The sequence below is a fragment of the Gracilinanus agilis genome, chromosome 2, assembly GCF_016433145.1.
Source record: "Gracilinanus agilis isolate LMUSP501 chromosome 2, AgileGrace, whole genome shotgun sequence".
In the NCBI taxonomy this organism is placed as follows: domain Eukaryota; kingdom Metazoa; phylum Chordata; class Mammalia; order Didelphimorphia; family Didelphidae; genus Gracilinanus; species Gracilinanus agilis.
The window spans coordinates 243,868,422-243,889,637 of NC_058131.1; the positions used below are offsets into that span (position 1 = coordinate 243,868,422).

A 21,216-nucleotide genomic window follows, 5' to 3' on the forward strand; every position below is an offset into this window, starting at 1 on the left:
TGATCTACAAGCTGGCTGGCTTGCATCTGGCTGGGCCTCCCATTTATGATTTTCCAGTTTGTGGCTAAGAGTTCCCTCTTTCTTTTGCTCTTTTGTTTTGGTGGCGGTGTGTGAGGGGGTGTTGCTGAGCAGTTACAAGAAAGATCACTAACCTGGGAGTAAGGGGACCTGGGTTTGAGTTTCCATTCTGCTAATTCTTTAATCTCTGATCTTCAGTTTCCTCATCTATAAAATGGAGACAATGACACTTGAACCCACTATCTGTATGCTCATTGTGAAGAAGGAGCTTTGTGAACTGCGAAACTGTGATTTTTACCACTTTCCTTAGTGGGCAGCCTACATCCGTTCTCTGAATTTAGGAATAGGTAATTAACTCTCTGTTCTTAAGAATGGGCGATCTTAAAATGCTGGTTTTCCCTTATTTGAAAACTATCTTCCTTGAGGGATAGGGCGTGTGTGTGTCACACACAAAGTAGAGGCCAGAAAGAAAAGACAGAGGTTGAGACAGCCCTGATTCTGGAATTGGAAGCTCTCACTTGTCCCACAGCGGTTGGTTGGTGCCACTCCTGGTTCATTCATTTGGAGGTCCTCCATTGTCCCAGCTCTAATTTGAGTCAGGGCTAAAGAAGATACCATACCAGATAATTTGGCTCAAGGGCATCGGGGAGTGAAGCAGTCTCCTTTCTGTCCTACCCCCTCCCCTTCTTAGTGGTCACTAGTCCCAAAATTTCTTTGATCTTCAAAATATTTTTTGAGGGTCTATTATGGGGCAAAGCCTGCTCCAGGGAAGGGGAAGGGAGGCTAGCAAATGCTATAGTAGGGGAAGGGATACTGACTCATGAATTCCCAGAATGGTTTTGGTGCTGAGCAAATTTTTGTGGGGTCTGAGCTCCCCTGATGCTAACCTGGCTTAGAGTCCTTCTGAATAAGTCCAGAATCCAAAAGGACCTAAAAAAGATGGTTAAAAATTATAATGAACTCCATGTAACAGAGATTCAGTTTGGAATGAGGATCTGGGCTTGGGCTGACTTTCCTCATGAACCAATATGTACTAGGACTTCAGAATGATCTGCTACATTCCAAAGAAGACTTTAGAACTTTGAATACCAACTTGAAGTCAAATACCAAATGTTGGAATTCTGGGAAAGTTTTAAAGCTTTGTCCTAAGGTTTCTAACAAGAAGCCCATTTGCTTTGGGGACATTTACTTCTCTTCTGCTAAACTCCACCTATGTTTCCCTTGATGGTTCTCCTGTCCTGTGCTGTCAAACATGCAGGGTCCTCAAAATGAAAGATCCTTCTAGGTTCCTAATATAGTCACGAAAGACTCTAGGAACTCTGACAATGAAAAGTATGCCAGACCTGATCTCAACTCTCCGATTTATTAACTCTGTGATTCTGGACAGTCATTTCACCTCAGTTTCCTCATCTGTAATATGGGGACAATAGTCTTTCTACTATATAACTTCATAGGGCTATTATGAGGTAAACAATTTGTAAATCTTTAAACCCTACTGAAACATGAGTTTTATTATTATATTTGTACATTATTATTATTATTATAAAGAAGAGGTGGTGATTGCCTATAGGTGTAGGTGTTTTCCTGAAAGACAGACTCTGAAATATGTTGCTAGAGTTTCCCCACATAAACACTGACTTAACTGGAACCTTGGAAGCTGAGCTGTCTGTGTTGGAAGAAATCTAGGGGTGTTAGTCTATCCCAGGAGTTCATAACTCTTTTTGGGACATGGACCCCTTTAGCAGAAGCCCATAGACTCCTTCTCAATATCATGTTTTTAGATAATTGAAGGAAATGTTAACTTTTAATTAGAAGTTAGGGAAACTAAAGATGCAATTATTTTTTCCCCATCCAGGATGATAACCCTGAAATCTTTCCATGGACCCTTAGGGGTCTATGCGATCTAAGTTAGGAACTCCTGGTCTGGTTTCCTAGAGACTACATCCCTCATTATAACAGGCTTTATAAGATGACACAGATTTCGATCTAGCGTGGGCTAAATTATGCCCCAACACCAACTGTACAGACAAAATCCTGATAGAAGGTAGTGAGCTACTGTGAATCTTGTCTCATTCTAGGAGCTTTAGAGGAAGGGTCCCTTTTACTTAGAAGCACTGGAGAGAGCACCAATCTCAGAATCAGGAGACCTGAGTTTGGATCCTAGTTTAGACATCTTTTGTCAGCCTTTTTCCTAGGGTATCCTTAGCCATATTTTTAGGTAGAACTTTGATTAGGGTCATCCTTCTTTTCTGGCTCAGGATAATTCCATTGAATGTTGACCGCACTTAACACCATGAATGGGGGCTTGAAGTGGACCTAGCTTTAAAGGGGTCTCTTGTAGCAGATGGAGGAAAAACACACTTCTGTACTGCAAGAGACTGACACATCCCAGGAAAGAAATCCTGCTCCTTGGGAAGCTGTTTGAATGGGAAATGTGAAAACTCTGGCCTCTGAGAAAGCAATGGTGGTAAGGCGTTCGAGAGGAAGAGCCTCTACACATCAGCTCAGAAAGGTTCTGAGGGCCTCAGACCTGGGGAGCATTACAAGTGGTCTATTAGAAAAAATTGGTACCTAGGACCAAATATGGTATTGGTCTGGAGGGTGTGCTATGCTCTATAGCCTGAAGGGAGGAAAGAACAGGGTCCTGGTACCTCAGCTCTCCCTCCTCTTGTCCTCAAGCTGTCCACTAGTGATAAAAGATCAGAGGAAGATGTAGACACAGCAGGTTTCTTCAAACAGAGAATGGAAGGGATTTGAAAGGTCATCTGGTTCATTTTTTCAAAGGAGGAAACTGAGGCTCAGAAGCAGGAAACCTCTGGTACAAGGATAATAGAAGAAGTGGGATTCATACCCTGGTCCTCTTTCCACTACTCCCTGTCTCTTGAAATAGACTTTGAACTCTGCAAGGTCAGGGAACTGGGTCCTTTCCTGTCTCCGACAAAATCTAGCACAGATATAACACATGCTCGAAAATATGAACTAGAGTATGACCGATTGCCAGGAAAAAAATCTTACCTCCTAAATAAGACCGTATAACTTTGAATAAGAACTTAGAACCAAGTACAAAACCTTGGAATGGGAAACTTCAAAAGGTTTCTTCTAAGGTTCAGACAGTCCCAAGCTACCAGGTAGAGGCCCCTTGATCTTACTGTACCACCTAAGTACATACACACATAATATTAATAAATAAATAAGATTCTGCTTTACTTGGAAAGGAGACAACTTAGATCTTTGCATTGTGTTGTGTTGTGTTGTGTTGTGTTGTGTTGTGTTGTGTTGTGTTGTGTTGTGTGTGTGTGTGTGTGTGGTCACGGTTCAAGTTGGCATTCAAGTCGGTTTTGGAGAAATTTCTCAAGCAAGTGGTGGCTGAGACTATAACCAAACATTTACTTGTATGTAAAACCAAATGGCTCAATTCCTAGGAGGAAAGGTTTGGGATGTCTCTGTGTTGTCCTGGTTCAATAGTTTTGCACTTAAAGGAAGTCAGAGCTGGAAGAGACTCTAGAACAGAGGTCGGCAACCTTTTTGGCCGTGAAAGCTATAAACGCCATATTTTTTAAAATGTAATTTTGTGAGAGCCGTACAGTGCTCACAGTGCGCGCTCCTGTAACAGTGCCTGAAAAAAAAAATGGACTTTATGGCTCCTGCAGAAAGAGCCATATCTGGCCCTCAAAAGAGCCAGATATGGCTCGAGAGCCATACGATGCCGACCCCTGCTCTAGAACATACAAATCAGAATTAGAAGGGACCTCAGAATAGTTAGAAGAGAGCTTAGAACATAGAACCTAGAATGTCAGAGCTGGCGGGGAACTTGGAACATAGAACACAACATTTCAGAGCTGAAAAGAATCTTAGCAAATGCAACATTGAATTTCAAAGCTGACAGCAACCTGAAAACATAGAATGCCAGAGCTGGAAGGAGCCTTAGAAATAACTGAGTCAAATCCTCTCATTTTATAGAGGAGAAAACTGAGGCCCAGAGAGGGAAAAAAAGTATACTCTGAATCATCCAGGGAGTTGTGGCGGAATCTTATTTTCCTGGTTTCCGGTGCAGGGCTCTTTCTGCCACATTGTAACAGACACTGCATTTGGCTCTCTTCAAACCCATTTACCAGAATTTATTTGGGAAGGATCTTTGGTTCACTTCACTGTTCCATAAAGAAATTGAAATTTAGGTATTGTTCCATTCAGGGGCCAGAATTATTCATGTGACCCATTCCAGTTTCTCATTCACAGTTTGGTTCAAGTCCCTACATATATACAGTATGCACTCACATATAGTGTAGTGAATCACATATTTCACCATTAATAGAAACTAGACAAGAAAATTCAGATAGTCTGGAGATACTCTCAAGTAAGAGAAGGGCCAGAGAAATCTTCTGCCTCAAGAACTGATCTGCAAGGATGTCTGTCTGTGTCTGTGTCTGTCTCCCTTTTTCTGTCTCCCCCTTCCTTCCTCCCTCCCTCCCTTCTTCTCCCTTTCTCTGTTTTGTCATTGATGCATAGTGTGGTATACTATGGCCGAGTAAGAAGACCAGGGTTCTACTCCCAGTTATCCTAGGATAACTAGATAACTAGTTTTGTGGCTGTGGCTAAGTCATGTTGGCTTTATAAACCTCAGTTCCCTCATCCATAAAATGTGGGAAATGACTTTCAAATCACATGCCTGCTAGGGTTATTGGGAGTATAGTTCCTTATAGAGTGCTATAGAAATGCGAACTCTGATTTTATACATTCCACAAAGAGAAACTCTGCCGAGAGAGAGAGAGAGAGAGAGAGAGAGAGAGAGAGAGAGAGAGAGAGAGAGAGAGAGAGAGAGAGAGAGAGAGATTGGAGAATTGCCCTGGGACAAGCTCAACAGAAAAATCAAGGAAACCCTAAGATCTGGACAAAGGAGGGTTGTGTAGACACAGTTGCATTGTCTCCACATCTCTTTTGCTATGTATCTGGGCAGCTTTCAAGGAAAGGAGGTTTAGACAGCACACCTTGGGAAGTAGCTTTCCTTTAGAGGTGTGAGACAGTTTCCTTCATGCTGGTCTTGGGTGATGCTTCCAGAAAGAGGCTAGTGGAAGGCCTTCAGTCTGGAAACATTCATAATTTCCACTTCATTGGGTAGTGTTTTGGGCCTGGATGGTGGGGTCTCAGATTTGTTGAGAAGAGCCAATTTGGGGCTGGAAGAAACCTTAGAACATAAAAGGTTGACTGAAATGTGATTAGGAAGAGAATTTTGGTTCCAAAAAGTCCTGGTAAATCCAGGATATCTGGAAGGCCAGGTCTGGTCAGGACAGCCTTCCCAGATTCCCACGTTGGGTGGATTGCATTGGACAGATCGTGTTTTCCTCCCTCCTTCCCTTCCTTCCTCTAGTCCACTTTCAGTTCTTGCTTTATGAGCCTTAAACAGGAACAACACAGATACTGGTTATGTGAAATGACAATACCAGACGGTTGGCAGACTTTTCCACAAAGGAGTCAGACACCAAAACTTTAGATGGGATTTTCTGTGCCCCTCCCGACCCCACCCCCCTCACTCCCCTAGGAGCAACAAAAACCAAGGAAGGGAGGAATAAAATAAAAAGACCAGAAGAAATCAGATATAGAAATGACCATAAATAAGTCTCCTAATATATTATTCTGTAATACAAAAGAAGAAATTTGACTCAATTTCCCTATTATAAATTTGCTAAAAATACATATATATATATTTTTTATCTGAACAGAAAAATAGACTATTCTGAGATGCACGAAAGTCCTGTGACATTTCCATACATCAAATACTTAAAGGGCCAGCGCAAAGGTAAACACCGAGGTAATTCCAACTTTTGTACCTTTTCAGGAACTAATTAAAGCCATCTTCTCCCTAACTGAGGGAATCCCAAAACATTCTGTGGTTGTGTGAGGTTGGTTTTGGTTTCCTTAGCACAAGGACTGAGAGGCTATGAAACTTTTGAAGAAGGGAAATCTCTGGTTCTACTTGGTCAATTCTGGCAAGATGGCTAAGGATGGTGGCTCCTCCTTCTCTTCCCACTCGTGTGGCTACTTGAAGCCATTGACCAAAGTGCCTCAGTACAGTGGTACTTGCTGTTCCCGGCCTGGATTCCAGAGTTTTATTATTTTCTCAAGTTCTTGTTTAAATATCATGGATAATGTGAAGCGAGACTTGGTGGGAGAGAGAGAGAGAAAGAGAGAGAAAGGGAGAGGACCTGGCTTTAGTGACCTGGTTGGTTTTAAGTCTTAAATTACCCCTGGTTCATCAACTAGAAACTGTACCAGCCATAATTCAGTGAAGACAGAAATATACAATAGATACAAATATTAACAGTACATTACAATTTTACAGAAGAGAATACTGTTTTGTTTTGCTCCTTATAAACAGGTACCTTATTAGCTGCAAGGGAAGAGAAGGCTTAGAGTCACCAAAGATACCCACAGGATCTTTTGATAGGTTCAAAGAAGTTTGCATCGACTGTGATTCCCAAGGGTTAAGCTGCAGCAGTCAAAAGGGAATCTTTTTTTTTTTCCTCCTTCTTTTGAATTCTTGATTCCCTAACTCTTCTAGAAAAGTAGGAGTCACAGGAAAGAATGTATCTTTTTTTTTTTCTTCCTCTTTCTTTTGGGTCCCTTTTCCCCTTTAAGTGTGCTTAGATGAAATTCCTAAGAGAGAAAGGCACTGAGAAATCTACTACTGCCGGCAAGTACTGTCGCTCTTCTTTGTCCAAAGCTTAAAAGTTCAAGAAACCAGCTCCTCCTAGGGTTAGCACTCCACCTACAACTGGCCACAGTTTTGTCTCTGCAGTGTGGCACTGGGATGGCCAACTGACTGCTAACCGACCGACTTGGCCAGGGTTTTGTCACAGAATCCAGCTGTTGATTTGGGATCTGTAAGTGGATTAAAATGAATGTCATCATTTCAACAAATTGGGTAGGGATTAATGATGGGAATGCCATGGAGATGTTCTTGCTATGTGACCTGTTCTGGCCCTTTTGAAAACCATTAAAAATTTTTTTTTTTTGTTGGCCCTAAACTGTAGTGGGATAGTGCAGAAGCTGCCCACGCTTGCTCCCTTAGAGAGGAGGGGTAGAAGTTTGGGTCTATTCTCTTTTGGGATCCAGCTGACAGGTGTGTTTTGCTGAATTGATTGCCCAAAGAGAAGGGAATCTTGGGGTTACCTTGAACCCATCTCTGCCCGCCTCCCATTCATGTACTGCTGTACAAACCACTGCCTGTGGGTCTATCCTTGTCTGTTTTTCTTCTATTTGCTTTTCATCGTCTCTAGGAGAGAACTATAAATGGAGCTTTTGAATGGTCTTCTTGAGACACCTGTGGGATTGGTGGTGGTTGCGGGGAGAGGGGAGCACTCTATGGATCCAAATCAGTCCTTTTTCTTCTACCAAGGACATTTGAGTCTCACTATTTCAAAACACCTAAGTAGATTTCCCAGTGTGTATGTACATATGTGTACCTATGTACAAGATTGCGTGTGCACGCACATAACATCCACATATTTAAAAAATTTGGATTTGTTATGTTTTTATTTGGAACTGGGCGCACGGTAAGAGCTACATTTCCCATAATACATACACACAAAAGTGAAAAATAAAAAAGAAATCAAAACATTCTTCAAGCATAGTATATGCTGGGTCTCCGTGATTCTGTTTCTATAAGAAATCTATAGGGTTTTGGCTCTGATGCCATAAAAGGTAGGTTTTTAAGAATACTTCTGAATTCATCCTTCAAAAGTGACTCAAAATGCTACTTTAAAGGGAGACGAAATAGGCGAGCTAAGGGTTGAGTCCTAAGTGACCACGCAAGGCAGACAGGGCCTTTGGTTACAAGGAGAGTTGCACCAATTGATTTCAGTTTTAAAAAGCAAACCAAAACATGACATGGTACTGATCTAGACACCTCTTGTCAACATCACCTGCAAATAAGATGCATCAATTTGAAATAGGGTTGGTGAGTTCCCTTGGTATATGGCTATATTTAAATGTGTTCACTTTCCTGATATGTAAAATATGCAATGTCATTTTTGAAAACATAATAGATTAGCATCAGCTCTAAAAATATCTCAATTGGAAATCACTACTATTTATTTTATATATATATATAATATATATGTAAAAAAAAAAAGCTATTTTTTTTCCCTGAATTTTCACATTTGTGCTGATGACGGACATGAATGGCGACCAAAACAAAGAGAAGATGCTAAGAACGGCAGACATTGTCTTGGACTAACTCCCTTTGCCACTCCACGGGCAGGTAGTTCACCCCAGACAGCTTGCCAGGGAGAGCTCCCTTGGTAGATAGCTGCCACCGAGTGCTCTACCCTCCCGGGAATCCTTTGCAGCAATTCCTCTAAGTCCACTTGCGTTTGCTGCACATGCACTGTTGAAGAGACCTTGGCAAATACTTCCAGTTGCTCCTTTTCTCTATCGCCTGGCCAAGGACAGAGCCCACCCAGGGCCCACCCTGACCCGGTGGGGGCATTCCTGTCTCCCCCGGCATGCGGAGGCTGTGCACGCAGCAGAGAAGTCATCGTACCGAGGACGGGAGGATCAACAACGAAGATACGGACCACGACTGACAATGTACACTTGTACTTATTGCTGTCGTCTGTACGGGCTGCCCTGGCCATCACTGGTTGCAGGGATAGGAGAGCACGATATTATGTACAGACAGTTACACCGAAAACAATTCCAAGACTAGTTTATAGGAAAGGAACAGAGACACCTGACTCCAGACTCTCACTGTCTTCCTCAGCGGAGCAGGTGTGGCGTCCCTCGGACGGCGGACTTGGCCATTCATCGCCCAGGTCACCTACGCTGTCGGGGCGGGGGGCGGGGGGGGATTAGAAGCTTTTTCTATAATGGGGAAGGTGAGCCCACAGACACAGACACAACACAGAGTGGTAACAGCGCACAGGTCACACGGCCAGCTGTGGCCAGTGACGGACACCTCGGTGACAACCTCGCCAGTCACAACAGGTGGCCCCCATGAAAATAGTGCTTGTTTTAAAGTGCTAGATGTTTATGCTGTCCTTGGTAGATCCCACTTCTGAGAGAACATAAAGTGCTTTTTGTTTATAGCGGTTTTTTGTTTTGTTTTGTTTTTAGCATGAATATCGCAGAAACAAAAGTAATCCCTTTAACGGTTGCTCTAACCTGTCATGGAAGGATGTATCGAAGAGTCTAAACTGGGCGTTGCAAGTGGGGCTTGTTTTCCTTTTTTAATTTTGCAGTTTTTTTTTCTGTTTTTTAACCAATTAGGTTTTGTTGTGGTTCACTCATGGTCTCTTTGATTATAGTATTTCTTTTGCATATTTAACACTTGCATATCTTTTGATTCTATGCTATCTAAAGCTCCAAAAATATTCTCATTTTCTCCCACAACATTCTATTGGTGCCCGAGTTCATTGCATTGGGTAAATGTCAGAGTTCCCAACCCCTCTCCAAGAGGTAAGGAGTCAATTTAAATCAGATACAAGTGGTGCAACTCACCCTGCTTTGACCTCAAAACCAAAGCTCAGGTTCTACAGAATATTGAAGTAGATGAAGGGTCTGCAATAAGGGTTTCAGGCCAGAACCTTGGCTTGTACGAATGCTCACATTTCCGTGATGTAAGCGTCCCCTGCCACCTTGAAACACTGTCTCCATCCAGGAGGCAGAGGACTGGTGTGCCCAATGGTTGGGAAGCAGGACCCCAGACTGGACTTGTCCTCCCCCCTTCCCTTCTTTTCCCACAGGTTTGCTCCTGTACCCTGCTCTGTTCTTCTCTGGGAGGAATGGGGGGTATCCCCATCCAAGGCTCGAACACTTGAGGTTGGAGTGTCTTGATAGAGGTATGGGGTACAAGGTTCTGGGAAGAGGAGAGTGTGTGGGAGGGAGAGGGGATGGGGACTGCTGTGGACATTGTTCCCAGTCCCTCCAAAGAAGGACGGTTAACAGGAGAGATCCAAGGAGATACTGGGTAGCCTGGCCAACCTCACTCTGATGGGTGGTTTGGTGGACTGGAAAGTACCTTAGGATGATCCTTCCAGAGCAGGACTTGTGTGGCTGCTCTGGGCATTTCCTTGGATATACTTCATTCTGTATTTTATTTAGAAACAAGTGGCTTGTTTCATTTGTAAAGTTCATGCAGAAAAGCTCAGTGGTGGGGGAGCAGACAGCATCCCTAGGAAAGTGCCAACAGGTCTCCCGTCTAGGGCTTTTCAGATGCTTGGGTCCTTTGTGCTTCCCTGGCCTCCACCCCCTGGCAACACATGGACCTCTGGAGATATGTGATTATCTAGTTTGCCCTTTTCTTGACTTCTCTGGCTCTTTCCAGTCAATGCTTCCATGGAATAAACACAGTTCTGCCCTAGAAACTTGGGCGAGGTGGGTAAGGGGGAATGCTCCGGGTGGTTCTTGTCCGTCCTGTGCACACTGTCTCTTTGCCTGAGGAACCCACTGTTGGTGATGCTGTACTTTGGACTGGTGTTGCTGTGAAGGCTTTTTGGGGGACTGGAGTCCACACTGTAGAGCAGCTGCCCTTCATCGTCAGTGTCTGCATCGATGTACTGATGGATACTGGCATCGTGGAAGTTGAATGCTATTGCTGCATGCTTCTCAGGGGACTTAGGGGGTGTCCTGGCACTTGCTGTGGTGTAGACAGAGGACTCTGGGCTCAGCAAGGATCGATCTGGAAGCATAGCACTCTCAAGGCCTGCGATGGTGGCTCCACCTCGGTTTCTGAGAGGATCTGAATATATCCCCAGGATGCTGCCCATAGGTAAAGGTGAGCTTTGGTCACCCTCCATGAAGTTGACCTTCAGTGACCGTAGTTTCAAGGGGTTATTTGTCTTCATGGAACTCTTGGGACTCTCGATGAAGAAGCTGGAGCGTTGGCTGCCATCTGGGGTTGGGTTGGAGTCCGACAACCTGCCCCCGCTGGAGTCCGAAGGGCCCCTCCAGCTGAGTTCCTGGGCCACGGGGCCACTTGTCTTGCTAGAGAGGGATGCCAGCGGGCTGTGGGAGAACCTGCTGGATTCTGGGAAGTCTGTTGCACAGCTGATGAAGCTATCGATGCTGGACATGCTGCGCATGTCGATCACCCCTTCTGGGCGAGCGGGCAGCAGGGGCACTACAGGACCTGGGATGCTCTCCATTTCAAGTTCTTCCTTATGTTTGCCCTGCTGAGCTGATTCCTTAGTGTTGAGGTTTGGCTGAGACTGAGTCTTGGCCATCTTATTGTACATGTCCTCTAGCTGTTGAACATTCAGGTGCTGGGGGCTACAGGATGACCTGGCCTTCTCGGGAGACCCCTGCTCTTTTGTTTCAAAGGACTTACTGGAGCTAGTTTCAGACAGAGTCCTCTTTGTCCACTTCCACTTGCTGGGAGACAAGTGATTATCTTGGACTTTGTCCTTTTTCCCAAAGGTCTCCCCATTCTTTTCCACCACAATATCCATCATTTCTATGCTTCGGGCAAAAGCATCCTTCATATTCATGGAAACAATGCTACCATTTCTCTTGGCTCTCTCCAGGGCTTCCCGACGCTTGATGGCCTTCTCTTGTCTCTTCTGCTCCTTGTAGAACTCGGAGAAGTTGTTGACAATGATGGGGATAGGAAGAGCGATCACCAGGACCCCAGCAATGCAGCACAACCCCCCTACGATTTTACCCAAGAGGGTTTTGGGGTAGATGTCCCCATAGCCTACGGTGGTCATAGTGATTGTGGCCCACCAGAAGGAGGCTGGGATACTCTTGAACTTGGTGTCATCCTCATCCTTCTCAGCAAAGAAAACTAGGCTGGAAAAGATCATGATACCCATGGCCAGGAAGAGGATGAGCAAGCCGAGCTCATTGTAGCTTCGCCTGAGGGTGAACCCCAAAGACTGCAGGCCGGTCGAGTGCCGAGCAAGCTTGAGAATCCTCAGGATTCTCATGATTCGGAAGATTTGCACAACCCGGCGCACATTTTGAAACTGTAGAACGCTCTTGTTGGACTCGGTTAGGAATATGGTGACGTAGTAGGGTAAAATGGCCAGCAAGTCAATTGCATTGAGCGGACCCTTGAAGAACTTCCACTTCTTCGGCGAGGACAGGAACCGGAGGAGGTATTCCATGGTGAACCATGCAATGCACACAGCCTCCACATGGGCCAGCTGGGGGTTGTCGGTGCTCTGTCCAAACTCATCAAGGCTCTGAAGCTCTGGAAGAGTATTGAGCGACAAGGCAATGGTTGAGAGGACAATGAACATAATGGAGATAATGGCCAGGATCTGTGAAGAGAGGAGAGTGGGATTTGGTTATTGATAATAACAGGAATGAGATAATTATTATTTTATACTTTTGAATTTGTATTGAGAGGCAATGTGGTTTAGCAAAAGATAATAATATTCACTAGAATTTACGTAGAGTTTTAAGTTTGTAAAGTGCTTTATATGTATGAGCTCCTTTGATGATCTCAACAACTCTAGGATTAGAGTTAGGAGGTTGCTGTTATTATTCCTATTTTATAGATGAAGAAACAGTCTAAGAGAGGCTGAATGGCTTGCCTAGTGTCATAAGCTAGTAAAGTAAGACAAGATTTGAATTCAGGTCTCCTTAGCCAGCACTCTATTCTATACCAAGTAACTGGTGTCAAATCCAAGAAGACTTGGATTAGACTTCTGGACTCATGAGGAAAAAAGGCCATCCACCATAGAAGGAACAGACAGAGTCCAAATGCAGATCGAAACATACCCTTCTTCGCTTTATTTCCTTCATGAATTTTTCTCTAGTGTAAGCAATATGTATCTTATTTCACACAATGAATAGGGAAATGTATATTATAGGATAACATGTACAACACATTATCTTATTACCTGCCTTCCTGGGGAGTGGGACAAAAAGGAATGAGATGTAGATTTTTGGACATAGCTAAGGTAAGAATTTGTTTCTCTTGGAGAAGCATATTTATTATAACATTTCATATTTATAACAAATTATAAGCATTATATTGTTATATCATATATTATATTATGTATATAAAAATAAAATATAGTCATTCCTCCCTATATCCTGGTTCATTTATCCCAGTTTTACTGTATCAGTGTTTAGAAAAATATATATCTAATTATGTATTATATATCTAATTAGATATATAAATTATATATCTAATTATATATATATATAAATAATAAAGTAAATATAACGCCGTTCCTTCCCAGATTTTCACCTAACCTTGAGATCTCATAGCATCCGCCATAGGTGAGGGATCACTGTAAATATCTATGCTTTCACACACACACATAAAGAATTCTGCTGCTTCTGATACATATTAGTTGTATGATCTGGGCAAGTCGCTTAATCTCCCAAGTAGGGTGAAGACCCCTCCTCCCAGCAAAATGGGTGAATGAGAACAATTTTTTCCTCCAATGTCCACGAAAGTAGCAGAGGCAGATGCTGGGGAGCCCTTCGACCTTGGTCAGACACTGAACACACTGAGGTCGTCCATTGCATCCCAGGCCATCGCCAGTCATCCTGACCTTTGTCCTGCCACTGGATTGGGATGACTCAAGTAGAGAGAGGGAGGCTGACGACTTTGTGCAACTCTCACTCACTTAAATCCGTATCAAGACATCACCCTGTGATGCCACTGATCCTCTGAAAATGGAGGATGAACAATGAGCTCAAGGCAACTGACTTTTTTTAAAAACCCTTACTTTCTGACCTAGTAACAACTCTAAGACAGAAGGTCAAGGGTTGGGCAAATGAGGTTAAGTGACTTGCCCAGGGTCACACAGCAAGAAAGCATCTGAGATCAGATTTGAACCCAGGTTGACTTCAGGACTGGTGCTCTGTCCACTGCGCTACCTAGCTGCCTCATGATGACTATTCTCTAAGCCTTTTACTGGGCTCCTGCTGAACTCAAGCAATATGTATAGAACTATTGAGGGGTGTTTTTTTATTTTTTATTTTTTTACATTTTTTAAACCCTTAACTTCTGTGTATTGGCTCCTAGGTGGAAAAGTGGTAAGGGTGGGCAATGGGGGTCAAGTGACTTGCCCAGGGTCACACAGCTGGGAAGTGTCTGAGGCTGGATTTGAACCTAGGACCTCCTGTCTCTAGGCCTGACTCTCAATCCACTGAGCTACCTAGTTGCCCTCCGAGGGGTGCGTTTTTAACAACCAATTTCTCAAAAAAAAAAAAAAAGCCGCACATGAACTTTTAAGTTTAATCTGCATTATTAACACTAAGGTTTAGACAATCAACAAAACAATAAATCAAATCTTGAATTATAGTAATTGCCAATTTTGAAGGTGTAAATGCTCAATGAAAATTTCACAATGGACTTTGCAAGCCGGTTAGAGCTAACTCCAGCACACTCCTGGCTGGCAGGGACCTTAGAACACAACATATTAGAATCCAGAATGCCTAAGGAAGTTTGGTACATAGAACATAAAATATTAAAGCTGAAGGAGATGTTAAAGATCATCTCGTCCAGCCTACTCATATATCTGAGCAATAAACTGAAGCCCAGAGAAAGAGGGTGACCGCCTTAGAGTCACAAAGCGAGTTAGTCGCAGCTTTGAGATTAGACCTCAGGTCTTCTGCCTAGCAGTCCAATACTCTTTTCATTCCTGATACCACCACCATATAGAGCACTAATAATCCCATTGGACAGAGGAAGTTGTAGTGTAGTGAGAATACTGGATTTGGAATCAGTGGAACTGGGTCGAAATCTTAACTCTACAGCTACTACCTATGTGACTTAGAGCAATTCACTTAGCCTTTTATTTATTTTTTAAAACCCCTCACTTTCCATCTTGGAATCAATACTGTGTACTGGTTGCAAGGCAGAAGAATGGTAAGGGTAGGCAATGGGGGTTAAGTGACTTGCCCAGGGTCACACAGCTGGGAAGTGTCTGAGGCCAGATTTGAACCCAGGTCCTCCCATCTCTAGGCCTGGCACTCAATCCACCGAGTTACCCAGCTGCCCCCTTACTTACCATCTTAAAGCCTCTTTTTTCATTGGCAAAATGACAGAGTTGGGCTTTCTCCCTAGGGCCCTTCCAGGTCTGATATTTTGTGTTCTATGAACCTAACTGATCAATTTAAAATCATGCAACATAATAGTGATAGACTTAGAATTAGAACCCAGGCTTCTGGATTCCCAACACAGTGTGTTTTCCAAACACCATCATGGCTCATGGGTGTACTGGAGCCAGCTTGAACCCCCTCCTTGAACCAAAGAGAGCTGATTGTTAAGTTTTCAGAGAAAGCATTTACACCTTGACAACTGGCAAATGTTAAAATAAAGGCATGATTTATTGGTTTGTTGATTGTCTAGGCTTAAAAAAATGCTAGAGAAAATGTTGATAATTTAGATTAAACTTAATATTATGTTTATATATATATTCATATATATACACACATATGTCTTTTGTTGTTGTTTAGTTGCTTTCAGTCATGTTTGACTCTATGACTCCATTTGAGGTTTTCTTGTCCAAGATACTAGAGTAGCTTGCTATTTCCTTTTCCAGCTCATTTTACAGATGAGTAAACTGAGGCAATCAGGGTTAAGTGACTTGTCCAAGGTCACATAGTTAGTAAGTATCTGAACTGGATTTGAACTCAGGTCTTCTTGACTCCAGTCCTGGAGTCCACTATGCCACCTCACTCTGTGTGTGTATGTGTGAGATTTTCAGGGTTAGGGAAGGGCTGGCCTTAAAGCAGTAGGGGATAATGAAAATACATCACTGGGAGAGTGCTTCTTGGAGCTTTGATCCATACATTGTATTTCCAACCTGCAAAAAACCCAAGCTCTATTGAAGTGTGGGGAATACTCATAACTAATGTGTTGCAAAGGCAGATACATAAATTATGCACCAGCTATTGTCTGTTTAACCTTGGCTGGTTGGTTAGGTGGCTTTCCCCTTTGCCCTTGGGAATGTGCCATTGCAGAGAGGGGAAAGGAATATCTTCTCTACAGGAAGAAGAGAAAATCATCTCCCTTTCTCCTGTTGTCTTCCAAAGTGGGGGGAGAACGTGGTTTAGTGTATGAATGAATCCGTTAATCCACAAGCATTTATAAAACATCCACTGTGTGCCGGGTACTGTGCTGGACACCAGGGATACACGGACAAAAAAAGGAAAGTTCCTGTCTTTAAGGGTCTTATGTTCTCCAGAAGAAGCAACATGTTCACATCTGAGAAGATAAGAATAAATAGAAATATTTAATATTAATAATAAAAAATGGAAACTGATAAAAATATAAGGACCCTGGCTCTGGATGTAGCTGTTTTATCCCTTCCAGTTCTAACAGTCTATGTTCTGTCCAAAGCATTTGTCAGCTCTCGAGTTTATCTGAGTAGATGGAGGCTTCCTGAATAGAGATCTCAGCTTCCATTTCTCCTTATTTCTGTCATCTTACATTCCACAAACCTATCTTTCTCTCAGTAAATACAGGGTCATAGAATCTCTGAGCTGGAAAAGATCTGACATTAATTGTTTTGCTAATATATAAATATATACATAATAATAAAACTAAAGCGATAAGATATATTATGTTTATATTTATATAGAATACTTATAAAATATGATATATCTATATATAACATTTATAAAATATTATATCATACTTATTTTATATTCATATTCAATACGTATAAATACATCACATTTACTTTTATTTAATGTTTATAAGAGATATTAATTTTATATTTAATAATTATAAAATATTATGTTATATAAAACATTATAAAATAAATTAGAAATAATAGTACATAAAATAAATAAAAATAAATTATTTTTAAAAGGTAAAGTATCTTAAAGCTCACCAGCCTTTTAACCTAACCCCCAAGAGCTTCCGAATCCTTGGCGTATGGTCGTTTGGCCTCTGCCTTAATAATTGTAGTGCCAGGGAACTCATTACCTGTCAGAGTAGCCATTGCCATTATCAGACTGCTCTAACTGTTAGAAAGAGTTTTCTAAAATTAAATTGAAATCTGTCTCCCTTTAACTTTTATTCATTAGTTAATAGGTGGTATAGTAGTTAATGAACTGGGCCTGGAGTCAGGAAGACCTGAATTCAAATTTGAGCTTAGCTTCTTTCTAGCTGGGTGACCCTGGGTAAGTCATTTAACCCCAATTGGCCAGTCCTTACTGCTCTTTTGGCTTAGAATTGATACTAAGACAAAAAGGTAAGGGCTTATTGACAGACATAGTAGATCACTGGATTTAAAGTCCAAATATCTTATTTGATTCCTGCAATTTAGTTCTGTGAGTACAGTAAGTCCCTTCTCCTTTCATGAACCTTACCTTAATAAAATGGGGATAATATTTGTACTACCTACTTTATGGGAATGCACAGAGAAAGGGGCTATGCCAATTGTAGTAAACTCCTATAGAAATGTGTTTTATGATGATTATTACAGAAGTCAAGAACATTCTGGCATGTTCTCTTCCCATTTCAGCAGAGGAAGGTCTTTCTTGGCACATGTCCCAGAATAAATTAGTATACCCTGGGAATGAGTGGGACTGCTTGACCTAGCCAGCCCTGTCTTTTCTCATAGAATTAAGAGCTAGCAGGCCTAGAAATGGGAGGTCCTGGATTCAAATCTGACTTCAGATGCTTCCTAGCTATGCAACCCTGGGCAAGCCACTTAATTCCCATTGCCCAGCCCTTACTGCTCTTCTGTCTTGGAACCAATGATACACAGTATTGATTCTAAAGCAGAAGGTAAGGGTTTTTAAAAAAAAGAATTAAGAGCTGGAAGGTTCTTAGTACAATTGTGATTGTACAGGACAATAGAACGAGAGGGAAAAGGGGTGTTGGAGGCCTTTTTGCCTAATCCCCTCATTTTATATATGTGGAAGTTAAGATCACAAGAGATCAAAGTGGTGACCAAGCCCAAGTTACGCAGGTAGAAATGCTCAAAAGCAGGATTCAAGTTTGGATCCTCTATCTCCAGAATTGATGCTCTCACTGGACCAGGTATCGGGATCTTGGAGAAGTCATTAATTTCACAGAGAAGGAAACTGACTGAGTCCTAGAGGGAGAGCCAAGGCCACAAGTCACAATAAATACCAGATCTGGATATAGATCCTGGGACTCCATATCCGGTGCTCTTTCCATTATGTCTCGGTGCTTCCTCAAGGTTTCCAAGATATCCATAAGCCTATCGAGATAGTGGGGTTGGCTCCTGTCACCAAGATCAGATTTGGGAAATGGATCAGATACCCAGGACTTTGTGTCTTGGAGTCTTTGTAGGACAGTTATTGGGTCTCTTGATCCTTTCTTAGAATTGGTTCCCTTTGGGAACACAGAGAATACAATGAAAAGCAGGCAAACACTGAATGTAGTGGCACATGCCTGTAATCTCAGGTCCTAGGAAGCATTAAGCTAGTAAATTTGGGAATTGTGAGCGACAATGGGCTAAGCTGGTCAGGGGGCTGATCCATTGAGTCTGGAATCAATATGCTGAGCTAGGGCCATAGGGTCACTAGGTTGTCTAAAGAAAGAATCAGTTTAGGTTAGAAATGGAGCAGGTCACAACCGCTGTGCCAATCAACAGTGTGATAAGATTTATGAGTAGCTCATGCGTTTATGGCTTGGGAGAGAAGGAAGAAGATAAGAAAGAAAGAGAGAGAAAGGGAGAGAGAGGAAGAAAGAAAGAGAGAGAAAGAAGAGAGAAAAAGGGAGAGAAAGAAAGAGAAAGTAAGTAAAAAGAAAGCAAGAAAGAAAGAAGAAAGGGAGAGAAAGAAAAAAGTAAGGAGGAAAGAAAGAAAGGGAGAAAGGAAGAAAGGAAGGAAGGAAAGAGAAAGAAAGAAAAAGGAAAGGAGTGAGAGAAAGAAAAAAGAAAGAAGAAAAACAGAAGGAAGGATGGATGGAAAAAAAGAAAAGTTATAGCTGTCTGAGGATGGTCACTACTGACCCAGGCCCTGAAGCAATCACCTCTCTCCAGTTCTCCTCTAAATAAGAGCCACCAATTGTGAAGTGATCCAGCCATTCTGGAAAACAATTCAGAATTTTTTGAGAAAAATACCAAAACTGTTTATATTCTCTGGCTCTGAGATCTCTACTGTGGAGAGTGTTATGTTGGCTGTATACAAAGAGGTTAATGACAGAAAGGTCCCATCTATAGCTATATCTTTATATATCTACATATATACATGTATATATATAATGTGCAAAAGATATCTATGTGTACATATGCATACATATCACACCCTCTTCCCCAAGATATTTATAGTAACACTTTTCATAGTAGCAGAATCATTGGAATAAAGTAGATGCCTGTTTATTGGGAAATGGCTGAACAAATGGCTGTGTTCTATGACTGTAACAGAGTACTATTGGGCAGCAAGAAATTTACTAATATGAAGGATTTTAGAGAGACATGAACAGACTTGTATGATCTGATGCAGAGTGAAGTGAGCAGAATCAGAAAAATAGTCTATACAATAGTCTACACTATATAGCTACTACAACTGTAATAAGAAAGAACCATAACACAAAGCTGGCCATCTGGTCATTATAACAATAATCTTGGCTACAGAGATGAGTACATGCACTTCCTTCCCTTCACTGAAGAGGTCCCCTACCTCTCCAATATATGGAATGCTTCATATGCTTTTCAGACATATTGGTTGGTTTTACTTAAATGGTTTTGCTTAAAAGCTCAGTGGGAAAAGGAGATGGTGAGCGGTATAACCAGTTACTGTGTGGTCAAAACAAAAGGCATCAACAAAAAACATCTCAAAAAAATAAAATAAACAAAGTGAGAGCCACCAATTTCAACCACACATTTAGACTTGTAGAAGACCTCAAAGACCATCTAGCCCAAGCCTTGCATTCTTACAGGTTCCGAGGAACTGTCAGGTATCAGTTGGGCTAGAAACCTCTGAGCTTCTTCCTGATATCGAGATTCAGTGACTGTAAATGGAATGGAGAAACATCAGTGCGGTGGAAAGACTCCTAGATCTGGAATCAGAAGACTTGGGTTTGAAACTCAGGTTTGCCTCTTACCACCTATCTGACTTGGAGCGAGTCAATTCCTCAGAACCTCAGTTTTCTTATCTGTAAGGACTTGTGATGTCCTAGTCATAGGCAAGAGGAAATTCACTCTCCCAATGTAGGTTGGCAAGCCCTCTGAAAACTTATAGTTGTAGGGAGTTTCTTAGAGTACTAAGAGTTTAAGTGACTTGCTAATATCTATCAGAGAGAGGACATGAATGCAGATCTTCTGAGGTCAGCTTTCTAACCACCATCCTTTAGCTGTCACTTAACAACTCTGTGAATTAGGTAACATCAAGATTGGACCTATTGAGAGGTGAGAAAAGAGACTTGCAGGGATGAAATGATTTGCCCAGGGTCACACAGCTACTAAATATGGAGCTTAGAGTTAGACCCAGATCTGTCCATTGACAAGGACTTGTTAGGTGCTTACTGTATGCCATGCATTGTGCCTGGTAAAAATGAAACAGTTCAGGGCAGCTAGGTTGCTCAGTGGTTAGAGAGCCAGGACTAGAGATGGGAAGTTCTAGGTTCAAATCTAGCATCAGACACTACCTAGCTGTGTGACTCTGGGCAAGGCACTTAATCTTGTTTGCCTCCTCCTTGCCCTTCTGTCTTAGAGTTGTTATTGATAGAAAGTAAGAGTTTTTAAAAAATGAAATGGTTCCTACCCTTAAGAAGCTTTTATTTCTGACTTTCAGTATGCTGGTATTCTTTCCACTGCATCGTGTTATCTCCAGAAAAGGAGATTTGCCTTTTGTCCCTGTCCCTCCCCACTTCCTTTTTAGAATACAGAAGGTAAGTGTGGGAGCTGTCCAGCTCTTTCCAGAGCATTCCTTCCTTTCTATTCCAACTACTCAGGTGTCCCTGGCCTCTGGGGAATTAGTGTTCCCCAGTTTAATCAGATGAATCATGGGAGCCAATCTGGTTATGGGGATTAGGGGCAGCCTGTTGGCCTCAGGGGATTTTATTACATTCTTCTAATTTTCAGGAGGGAGGGAGCGAGCTGACTTTTGGGGGTAATGAGAGGGGAAACTCAGGGTCAATTGGATTCAATTCGGTTCAATTTAGCGAACAGCTCCCAGCTCCAAAGAGACCAATAGAAAATGACAGTCTGATGTTTTCTGTTTTCAGGGACATTAGAAGAACCAAGCTAAGGATAGGGGGAAGCAGGGAGGGAAAGGAAAATTGGAAGGAAGGGAAAGGAATTGCATGCAGGG

General features: G+C 42.3%; 1 protein-coding gene across 1 annotated transcript in view; it reads right to left on the reverse strand.

The window, feature by feature from the left end:
• Positions 1 to 10,223: 10,223 nt before the first annotated feature.
• KCNB1 (potassium voltage-gated channel subfamily B member 1) overlaps positions 10,224 to 21,216 on the reverse strand; it is a 124,760-nt gene continuing 113,767 nt past the window's right edge. The window contains exon 2 of the mRNA XM_044661101.1: positions 10,224 to 12,275. Coding sequence (XP_044517036.1) covers positions 10,224 to 12,275 — 2,052 coding nt within the window. The remainder of the gene's footprint in view (positions 12,276 to 21,216) is intronic.